This window comes from Nelusetta ayraudi, unplaced genomic scaffold, assembly GCF_046127955.1.
Source record: "Nelusetta ayraudi isolate G7.1 ecotype Tasmania unplaced genomic scaffold, CSIRO-AGI_Nayr_v1 ptg000017l, whole genome shotgun sequence".
NCBI classification, from domain to species: Eukaryota; Metazoa; Chordata; class Actinopteri; order Tetraodontiformes; family Monacanthidae; genus Nelusetta; species Nelusetta ayraudi.
The window spans coordinates 5167177-5178633 of record NW_027466067.1 but is presented as its reverse complement, the minus strand read 5'-3'; the positions used below and the strand labels follow the sequence as shown (position 1 = coordinate 5178633).

The 11457-nt window shown below is 40.0% G+C and overlaps 1 protein-coding gene across 1 annotated transcript; it reads right to left on the bottom strand.

Annotated features, from left to right (window-relative positions):
* Positions 1–1410: 1410 nt before the first annotated feature.
* On the bottom strand, positions 1411–10839 carry igfn1.3 (immunoglobulin like and fibronectin type III domain containing 1, tandem duplicate 3). The gene is made up of 24 exons (XM_076024937.1): positions 10683–10839; positions 8969–9042; positions 8732–8854; positions 8507–8643; positions 8321–8420; positions 8184–8225; positions 8060–8105; positions 7771–7954; positions 7565–7678; positions 7264–7426; positions 6865–7137; positions 6152–6751; positions 5936–6060; positions 5713–5854; positions 5299–5592; positions 4768–5064; positions 4512–4691; positions 3898–4026; positions 3507–3815; positions 3336–3421; positions 3047–3239; positions 2547–2843; positions 1994–2320; positions 1411–1906 (listed from the first exon to the last, which is right to left on the bottom strand). The coding sequence occupies exons 2-24, from the start codon at positions 9018–9020 to the stop codon at positions 1902–1904; spliced, it is 4218 nt and encodes a 1405-aa protein (XP_075881052.1). The 5' UTR covers positions 9021–9042; positions 10683–10839; the 3' UTR covers positions 1411–1901.
* Between the last annotated feature and the right edge of the window lie 618 nt (positions 10840–11457).

Genomic DNA, 11457 nt, shown 5'->3' with positions numbered 1-11457 from the left:
GGACCTGTAACTGTTCCCAGTCACGGGAGGCTGATGTGAGAGGCTTGATGTTTCCAATGGCATTTACCGCACAAGGTTACCAAAGTCAAATGCTTGGAATTCCACACCGTGAAACAATGACAAAACAACTTGACATTACGCTCACCTGGTGCAACCTTAACACATGTTTTTTTCATCTCTGTGAGCAGCTCTTGTTTTTTTTAAAAACCCTGTATCAAGAGAGGTGATATAATCAATACTATTTATAGCTATTATCTAACTGTGTGTATTATCTTTGTGACTAAAGAATAAAAAAGTAGGTTAATTTTGTGAAATAAAAAAATAACTTTTTTTTTTTTTGCGATATTGCAGATATTTTTTTTTGATTTCTTTAACAAAGTTCACGTTCCTTAACAAAAATCAACAGGAATTGCAATGGATTGGATGCAGTTGGTCGTCTCAACGGCAAAGTCAACCCGGGTTTAGAGGTCACCATGTGGCTTCCGATAACATTGGGGCGCCTCACAACTTCACGACGTTGCACGTTGTCATGCAATACATGAGTTTGCCTTATTTACGACGCTCCACAATATCCTCCGAATGCATGTAAACACATGCTCACAGTGGAGGAGAAATCTGACACCGAGTGGCAGTTGTCGAGGCGGAAGTGACAATATGGAAAAGCAAAATAGGAGCGTCACTGTATACCAGAAACACGTTGTCACTACTACACTATGTGGAGTGCTGCTGTAGCTACCCAGACCCTTCCTATTTAAAACAGTGTAGCATGTGACACTGGGACATTAAATATCCTGATGTATGTGGGTGTGAATTAACTTGTTAGTGACTTGTTGGAACAACAAATTACCAGCCTTGTTAAAACACAAACACATTTAGTTATTTAGTCACCTGGAAACTAATATCTAAATGTATTCAATTTTATATAGAGAATTAATTTCATGTTTAAATCTCGTCTATCTTTATTTACTATACTACTTTATGGTCATTCTGTGAATGTGAACACACACACACACACACACACACACACACACACACACACACACACACACACATATATATATATATATATATGTGTATATATGTATATATATATACACTATATACTGTATATATACACTGCGATGAACTTGTCCAGGGTGCACCCTGCCTTCGCCCTACGACAGCTGGGATAGGCTCCAGCAGACCCCCGAATGAATGTATATATACAACTGGACCCAGTTGGTTCCTTTTTCTCTGATTGTACAAAGTGCTATGAGACGTCTTTGGATGTGATTTAGCGCTGTAAAAATAAAAGTTGATGGATTGATGGGTTGATTGATTGATTGAATAGTTTGCTGTATTTATAAGCCAGCTTTGGGTGAAGGGCCCATAAACGGTGTGTAGTCAGAGTTGGAGAGATGCAATGCCCACTTGTCAGTGTTCAACATTTAAGGTTTATTTACATTCTGCTAAGAGTATTCAAAATTCAAATACTAAAGCATGCTCAGTTCAAGACAAGATGTTCCAGTTAATCAGAAATCATCAAACAGGAAACTATCTATAAGCACCACGTCAAGACTTACTTGCTTGGTTGCAGAATTAACATTTAATGAACAATAAATCTTGTCAAGTGCTCTTGAAAACGAATTAAACAAGTACAATCGACAGAAGGAAAACATCTGTCACTACTTGCTTCTAAACACCTAATATTTATGTAACATCCAATATTTATCTAATATATGTTTAATATCTAATATTTTAACTATTTCCACAAGCAACTTCTTTTTTTAATCACTTTTTATAGTTTATTAGACACATTAGCAGAATTCTCTGCAAAAATGCACCAATCAAAGCAGGTCATTGATTGCAAATCTGTCAGATTTCACTTCTGGTCACGGGTCCAGTCCAGACCTGGCATCATTCTAATCTTGAGAGTGGAGAGAGAAACGGGAAGGATTAAACATTGAACAGTGGGATAGATGTTAATGGTGAAGATTTAGCAATGTTGTTGTACCTTTAACAACAAGCTTCGTTGAACACTCCACCCTTCCCAGAGGACTTTCTGCGACGACAGTGTAATTCCCGCTGTCCTTTGGCCCGACTTTGAGGATCATCATCGAGCACACCCCGCATGTGTTAGTAATGTAATAGTTAGTGTTGGTGTTAAGGCTGATGTTATTTCTGTACCAGGTGACATGTGGTCTGGGGTTTCCTGTCACCGCACAACTCATGTAGCACTCGTATCTCTCTGGACTGTTGTGCATTTTCAGCGGGACGGAGAAAGACGGCGGCGTCTCGAAGCAGCAATCCTTGGAAGCGGGAAGGGTCAGAGAAAATGTTTCTGAAAGGATGAAGAAATACATGAGGGCTGAAATGGAAAGCAATCCCGTCCCTTTTAATCAATGTATTCCCTTTAGTAGTCTGCTAATTGATTTAGTCATCATCCTGTATTCTGCATGGTCGGGTATGTAGCATACAGATGCGCTGCCTTTGACAGTGCATACATACCATATGCAAACAAAGACGTTATTAGCACTTCTAGTTTTCTTTTTCTTTTTTACACTTGCCTTTTTTAACCTTGACTTCCCACTTGGGCGATTCAGATGGTTCGGAAAGGCCCATGTCATTCCTGGCATAGACTCGGAAGTGATACTGCCTTCCCGGCATGATGTTAATTGCAGTGTACTTGTTATTGAACAACCGGTCAGCCAGAGTTTGCCAGGTTCTCTTGACGGAATCCCGCTTGGTGATCATGTAGTGCAGCCTGTCGTCTTTCTTCTCATCTGGTGAGGGTGTCCAGGACACTGTCACTGTTCCCGGCACGTTCTCCTCCACGTCCACTGGGCCTGGAGGCTTTGGGTCATCTACACAAAAAGAAAAAAAAAACAGTTATCCCAAAATGTTTATGTATTCATTTTTATGATGGGCCAAAATATTCTATTTGTCAAACAACTGATAGCATACTTTTTTATTTTGAGTCACCTCTGACTTTTTTTCTTTGCATCTTGAGAAATTTGACATCCTTTCAATAACAAATTAGTACGCATGTTCATGATATCTTTGGTACCTGTGACTCTTATCTCGATGCTAGAGGAGTCCTGACCGACAAGGTTCTTGACGAGGATGGTGTAGATGCCGGTGTCGTAGCGCTCTGTTGCGGGGATCGTCATCTGCGACGATGTTTCTGTGTTGTCCACACCCACGTGCTTGGGTACAGGATGGCCATCTTTCAGCCATTTAATAGTTGGAATTGGACAAGCCTGTCAGCAACGGACAATATAGTTCTTTATTTAGAGAAAGCACATATATAAAAGACAGAGTCTTCTGTTATTGTAAATATTATAATTGTTGTGAACCTGAAAATTAAAGTTGATGCGGGCAGAGTTTCCGGCTTGTAACACCATAAAGTTTTTAATTTTTCTGTCCGTAAAGTGTGGTTTCACTGCAAAAATATAGGAGTGGGTTTAGTCACTGTTGGCAGTTTTAATCAAGGGTCAATCAGATCCTCAAAACTCTGGACAACTTACCTGGAGGAGGCATGGCAATGATGTAGTTATCCAACTCTTGAGGCTCACCATCTCCGCCCTCATTGGTGGCTAAAACTCGTACCCAGTACATGGCCATGGACTTTAGACCCATGATAGTATAGGAGTTCATAATAATAGCGCTGGAGTTGCAACGGCCCCATTCGGGATCTTCATTTGGTCTGAGTTCCACAAAGTATCCTTTAGATTCATCCTGAACTCCCTCTTCCTCTGTGGGCTTCGTCCAGCCCAGCGACAAAGTACTGTAGGTGGAGTGTGTCACTTTCAGATCAATCACTTTTCCTGGGGGCTCTGGGAATGTAAAGATGCCGGCATAGTGTGATATGATCAACAGAAGCAGTCGAAACCAGAGCTTCATTTTGCCTTTACTCACTCTTTGGGTCTCTTGCAAAGACAAACTCAGAAGGCGGACTTGGCTCTCCAGAGCCAGAAATGTTGATCGCTGACACACGGAACTCGTATTCAATGCCTTCAACAACATCTTTCACAGCGTACTGTTTCTCTGTTGGCATATTTGTACAAAGGTAAGACCCAACAGGACACATTGAAATAACAGTTTAGAACTTAAACAGATACTAAGGCTCTCACATTTTGGCTGGCACTATGTTGGATTTGGACACGCCTGTCAGGCGATGGACAACATAATCTTAAGAAACTACTTGAAATTATTGTCAAGACAAGATGAACTTTTTAAAACCTCATATTTTCACACATGATATTAATCACATTAACACATTTATCAGAAAAATAAGAAACTTATTAAATGCCTTGAACAATAAATGAAACTTCATCCAGGGTTGAAAATTGATTCCTTTAATACTGAACATTTGGCACTTGGCTACTGAATACTTAGTAATCCTTGGAAATGATGTGGACAGCAAAATTATTCAGTACATTTGTGAATATGTCAAAAAAAATAAGCCAATGCAGTAATTATTGTGACAGTGTAAAAATATATATTGTCAGGCCAAAGACTAATGGTCTTACCTTTGATAGGTTCATCAAGTGGGTTAACAAAGCTCCAGAGGTTACTGCCATTTTTGCGTTTTTCTACGTTGTAGCCCAAAATATTGGTACCTCCTGTGTTAGTGGGTGCTGTCCATGCCAGATTAATGCAGTCTTTGAAAGCGCTAACAATTTTTGGCACTGAAGGTTGCCCAGGGAATGCTGGAAAGGTAACCAAGATAGAAAATGAGACACTTCACCATGACTCTTTAGTGCCTATAATAGTGAAAATGCTCACCCTTTGTCCCTGCCTGGATGTCATCAGTCTCCATCATGTCGCTGACATCATAATCAGTTTCTGCTCTGATGTGGTAGCAGTATTTTCTGCCGTGATCCACATCGGCATCCCTGTATTTGGGCTCTGGGCCGATCTTTCCAAGTTTCTTCCTGCTGTTTCTGCCAATTTGCTGCCGTTCCAAGATGTAATTAGTGATGGGACAGCCTCCATTGTCCTTGGGAACCCTCCATTTGAAGTCAATGCAGGTTGAGGAACTTTCAATAATGTCCACTGGGCCAAGGGGTGGGGTGGGTTTATCTGGAATAAGACAAAAAATGACAAAAAGAAAACCATGTTTGTATGATATGCTGCTGTTATTGATGTAGAAATTACACATATGCACGCATGACACTAAAGCTGACATGGTGGTGCAGTGATTAGCAATGTCACTTCACAGCACACCCCTTTCTGTGTGCAATTTGCATGTTCTCCGCCGCCACCCGGAGTGCAGGAGAAGCGGTGATAGAAAATGGATGGTAAAATGACACTTACCTAAGACCACGAGGTGAGTAATTGCTTCAGTTGTTCCACATTCATTCTTAATTTTGATCTTAATTTCTCCAGAGCATTTGCGTTTGCACTTGGTTAGCACAAGGCGGGTGTGCTCAGAAGATTTCTCGATCTTGATGTTGGTGTCCTCCACCAGCTCTTCGCCCTCGTGGTACCACTGTACCTTCATGGGTTGACGGCCAATGAACGTCATCTTGAACACTGCGTCTTTTCCACTTTTAATCTCAATTGGTTTCTTAAATTCTTCCACGTCATCAGCATTCAGTCTTGGAGGATCTAGTGAAAGTTTTAGAAAAAATTATAGAATTTTGATGCAAAAGAACAAGGCACTACATGGTATCATCTTTTTCTTTTCTTTTTTTTCAATACCAAACCTGTAAATTCTGAGTAAAGTACCTTCAACTTTAAGCACAGCTTCTGTTTTACGTCCATCAGCTTCACAGCGGTACTTTCCAGCATCTTCCTCTTTGCAGTTTTTGATAATTAGCTTGCGATAAGTTTGATCTTTCACAATGCAGATATCGTCTGTCGCCGTGATCTGAAAGCACCCAAAAGTTTACCAAAGCATCAATATTTTAAAAGGTGAAGTCTCCACTAGTTTGACTTTTGTCCTCCTCACCTCTTTCCCTTCTTTGTACCAGACTCCATCACACTCCTCGTTACTCAGCCTGCAGACCAGTTCTGCATCCGTACCAATGATGGCTGTTACATCGGACAGTCCGCTGGTGAAGTACACTCCGACTTCTAGACGGAATAAAGGATAAACTTTTAACAGGAAAGAGTCATAATAAACACATAAGAGTCCAGCTAAATACAATGTTATGCTACACCTTACCAACAACTGTTTCAGGGACAAGTGGACCTTTTTTCACTCTCTTTTTTTTCCCTTTAACTGGCGCCTCCTCTTCACCTTCAGGAGCTTCATTTTCGGCACGCTTTCCTTTTTTGGGCGCTTTATCTTTTCCTTCACCCTCTTCTGTTCCTGTGCTCCCATCATTCTCTTCATCAGTGGCCTCACTCTCTTCCTCATCAGTTTCCTCTTCCTCATCGATGTCTTCCTCTTCAACAACTTTGCCCTCCCCTTCCTTAGCCTTTTTCTTTGCCTTCTTCTCCTTCACACCGGACTTTTCCTTTGATTTTGCGTCTTCCTTTGCTTTTGCCTTGGCTTTTGCCTTGGCCTCAGCTTTAGCCTTGGCTCTAGCTTCTGCCTCTGCTCTTGCTTTGGCCTCGGCTTCTGCTTTCTCAGCTGCGGCAATGGCTGCAGCTGCAGCTGCTGCTTCTTGCTCTGCTCTCACCTTTGCAACTAGCTCATCTGTTTCTTTCTGAAGCTTGAGCTGTTGTTCCTGAGCTAACCTCAGAAGTTCTGGATTTCCGCCGCCAGCCCTGGTTGTTTTGCGGGCCTTCTTTTTCCCCCGGGTTTCAGGATTAGTGTCAACTATTGGAAAATATAGAAGAAAACAGTTTTAGAGCCTCACTGGTTTGTATTTTACATTTTTCTATTTCCTTTCTGTGCTTGAAAAGATACAATTTGAAAAATGCAAATTTCACCTTCCACAACAAGCCAGGCGTTGCAGGAAGCCATCCCAGCCACGGCTGCGTAAATTCCTTTGTCAAGTGGCATGCAGTCTTTCACCACCAATGTATGGATCAGCATGTCCTCTGACACAAGGATGTCAAACTTCTCCCCTTGCTCCAGGGGGACATTTTTCCCTTTCCAAGTAATCTTTTTCAGGGGTTGGGAGAGAAGACACTCGAACACAGCATCTTCTCTTTCCTCTGCTTTCACATCCTCAATCTTGACTAAAAAGTCAACATTTGGAACTGGATACAAAAAACAAAATAACAACATCAACAACATCATGTTGCTTGATTGACAATGTAATTTGCTTTCAACCCTAAAGTACGTTCAAGTACGTATACCAACAAAGAGTCAACATATGAGCCTACGTTTAAAGTCAGTAGAAAAGATCTTGACTCCATCAACCTCAACTTGATATAAGCCTGCATCTTCTGGGTCAACACCATTGATGCTGAAAACAAACTTTTTTCCTATTTGTTTCAGTCCATGTTTGACCTCTGCGTCAGCATCAAATGGAATCATGACTCCATCCTATGAGGACATAACATCACAAATGCAGGCCATTATATGTTGCCATTTTATGTTGTCAGACAATGTTTTCTGGCTTCAACTTTTGATTCCACTCTCTAAAAAACATTATGTATGTAACATCAAAAGGGTAGATCTCACCTTGTACAAGAAGATTTTGCTAGTGGGGTCTTTCAGTGCCATTTCCATTTCAAACTCTGCACCACCATCATCTCTCATTTCAATGGGTTTCAGGTTGCATAATCGTTCAACAACCTGTTTGTAATTAGACAAGTATAAATAGAAACGTGTTTTCATTCATTTTTACTGTTCAGTCTTCAATCTTCTGAAAAGAAGATGCAACCCACTCTTTCTTGCTCGTTTTCTCTTTCTATCTTCTTCTCCTTTAGTTTCTTCAGCATCCCACGGAAATCGGTGACACCGTGCTGAGCACAAATGCTCTCATAGTCTTTCTTGTCGGCACTCATTAGCAAATCCCAAAACTTATCATCTATTTCAGGTTTGGTATCTTCCTTTGCCTCCATATCAATCCTGTAAACAAAAACAACATTGATAGCAATGTGCTAGTAATAGTACAGTCATAAACATACACAGTAGGAATGATCATTTAAAAACAAACAAAAGAATGCAGCATACTTATTTTTCAGGGCCTTTTTGAAGTCTTCTGCCGTCTCCCGGATTGCTTAAACCAATCAAATCATTGATATGACTGTCATACATTCCATTCAAAGTTATCATTGACTAAAAATACAGAGCATACCTGTTCTTGATTGCTGCATGGCTTTGTTCTTTTTATAACCAACTATAAGAGAGTGAAGATAACAGAGATAAAACGTCTTACTTATAATTACACATCTTGGGTCAATAAAGATGATTGAGTAACATTTTGTGACTGACCTTCAATGACATTAAGCGCCGCAGTAACTACAGCTTTTCCATATTCGTTTTTGGCAAAACATTTGTATGTGTCAGCTTCCTCGGAGGACACATCGGATATCTGACAGATCAAGGACCACAAACTTTTATCAAAACCTCACAAGTGTTCACCTTGTCATTTATAATGGGCAGAAGTCAGGACCCGACCTGTAGCTGATGTTCACCAGAGCTTTTGTCATAAGTAATCTTGAACCTCTCTTCATCAATTTCCCCATTATTTCTGGTCCAGGTCACTTCTGGAGTTGGGTTTCCAACACTCACTGCTCTGAAGACCACGGTTTTTCCTACAAAAATGGCAATAAAATTGCATTATGTTGTGATATGTCTTAATGTAACTAATTAACATGCAGTCTGATGCAGTGTCATATATACCTTCCTGAATAGTGATCGCGATGGGCTTGCGCGTGAAATCTGGTGTGCTCATGCCTTCAGGTAATTCCTCCACAAATTGGGTTATCATAACTCCTGGAACCCTGGACTTCTTTTTAATTCTCACTGTAAAAGGACAGTAGAAATACATCACGTATAAATGTTTGAAAAAAACTCGCTTTAGCCAAGCTATTCTCAATAAATGGAACAACCTCTGTCATGACCATTTGGGGTGCTTACCCTGCCCAGGAGCCGTTGGCTCCTCCTCCTTGGCTTTACGAAATTTAAACATCTTGTCTTAAACACCAGCCCCCCTGGAATTAAACATTGTACAAATTAGTTTTACAAAAAAAGCATACTACTATCAATAATAATGCTAATAGTATCCTGCCTTAGCACCATGACAGTTGGAATAGGCGCCAGTTAACCCCTGCAACCCGACTGCAGGAGAAAACAGGTAGAAGGTGGATGGATGGATCAGACTTCAAAATACATTTTAGAAACTTGGATTGCTTCTTTACAGAGGCTAATCAATTTGATGGTGCACGTTGACAATGCTAGACAATGGAAAGCAAGTGTTCCATTCACACTTTGAAAAGAGGACCTGTACCACACATGGTTTCAGTCAGGAATCACATCTGTGACAGAAGGAAAAAAAAACACATTCCCTGATTGCTACATTCTTCACATTCCCTGAATGGAATTCCTGCAAATGGCTGGACTAATTTTGTCAGCAGCAGGTCGCATACCTCTTCAAGCAGTCTACCATGATGTGGGGTCAGTGATCGACTGCTGATGTCACACAACTCATGACCATTTTTGTATTTGGGTCAAACCAGTTTTCTTGTTTGTCACAAATCTAAGTTAAGAATATAGGTCAACGGATGATTGTCTAAATGCTGTCCTTTATCAGTTTTGTTCAATTAGGTTTTTGTCGGTCAGGTTTCCTTTTTCATCACTGCCATCATTCAAATTGATAAAAGAATCGTGGAATTCGACTGTATGACATCTCTAATTAACATGTTTTTTTGTTTTTTAATTTTCACAGAGCAGAAAGCTTATTCTTTCTCGAAAATATATTTTTTCCTTCCTGATACAATACCTTAAAAAAAAGAAGACTTTTCACATATTCTATTCAAGCATTAAACACATCACAGTTGCCCACTCATTCACTTGACCAAGCTGTTGATCATCCCTTTTCATTTCATTGGCATTGACATTTTTAGTTCAGTTTTTGATTATTTCAGATCAACATCAACAAAATTCAATTATGCTGCTCTGTTATTTGAAGAAGCATCTTGATATTTAGTAGTTTGACACTCTTGTTGCTCCTGCTATATTTGTCTAAGTGAGAAAATAGCTCACCGAGGGTGTGACGAGTGACATGATTTATGGACTTGGTCAGGTCCATGTTCAGAATGTTGAGACGGATTGAGTTACAAAGGGAATTTTTGGTTATCCTGTTTTCACACTTAATGATTTGAGGAAAATGCATTTAAAAATATTAAAAAAAAAAAAAAAAAGCTTTAGCAGATTTGCAGTGCTGTTATGATAATACATTAATGATACAGTGATACATTAAGTCATTTGTACAAAGCACAAATTCATTGGTTTTGTCCACCTTTCTTTTCACTTATTTGTCAATTGTCTTTCTTTCACAAATTTCTATCAGTATTTTCTATTGTACTGTCTAGAATTTCAGAAAATCCTGTCTGCTTACACATGCATTTGGAAGAATTGACTTAAGCAGGGCTGGAACAACAGAAACTGCCTTTCGAATCAACAGGTCTGATTAATGATGAGATTTTTGTGTTACCACACACCTACAATCAATTTAAAAACACCAGTTAGATTTGTTAAGAATACTACGATAATTAACATTTTAAAACAGAATAATAAGTCATACAGATCTATTAACATTTAGGATAATTCCAGTGAATATAAATGTACTTACTCTAATTTGTGGAGTAAAGTCCTGGCTTAGGGTTGCTGGCCAGCTTCCTGCTGATTCTTCAGTGTGGTCTGGTGGTTTTGAGAAGCAATAAAGCCTTTCAGAGACACTCGGAGCAACCTAACCCACTGCGTTTTATTTTTTTCTTGACTGGGCCTCTCGGGGGGGGATAGGTTTACCGACAGGCACTCTGGCCCTAAAATGCTATAGGTTCCTGAAAAAGAGGGCACCAGAGGAAACGCATCACCGGGGTCTTCCTAATCCCTCCCTCGAACCTGGAATTTTGGCCTCTGCTCTGCTGCATGTTGTGTTTGGATGCGCTCATGAAAAAGGCTCATACGAGGTGAACTGGACTGCCTCCTCCGGTCCGTCTGATTTTCAGCTCGAACCTCGGGTAAGTGTCTAATCTGTCAAGATTATGTTCTTTTTTTTAATTGTCTGTTCCTTCTAAAAAAAAATTGTCTAAAGTAAAGCTAGAAACGAATTTTACTTTGAAAAACTGCAATACAATGTTACTATAATGTAGTGTAAAGCTATCTCAGAAAAAATACGTTGCATTATTGTTTGCTTTGGCACTGCTCCACACGTGCCATCCAATAAAAAACACAAATGTAAACAAGCTTGCTCTGTTTCCATAGTGGACAATCAGAATAATTTCATATTCAGTCTCTTTGTATTGAAAACGAACACAAATGACCAAATTTCTCTTACCATCCGCGTCTCTTTGAAAGTGAGAAGTGTCACCCTGCTGGGCTTGGGGTGTCACTGTTCACCCTGC

Excerpts from the sequence above, each read along its gene's own strand:
- igfn1.3 (XM_076024937.1), bottom strand. The coding sequence starts at position 9,020 with ATGTTTAAATTTCGTAAAGCCAAGGAGGAGGAGCCAACGGCTCCTGGG. Across the intron at positions 7,679-7,770 it reads GAGAAAACGAGCAAGAAAGA|GTTGTTGAACGATTATGCAA; the intron begins GTGGGTTGCATC and ends AATTACAAACAG. Across the intron at positions 2,321-2,546 it reads GGAAGTCAAGGTTAAAAAAG|AAACATTTTCTCTGACCCTT; the intron begins GCAAGTGTAAAA and ends TCATCCTTTCAG.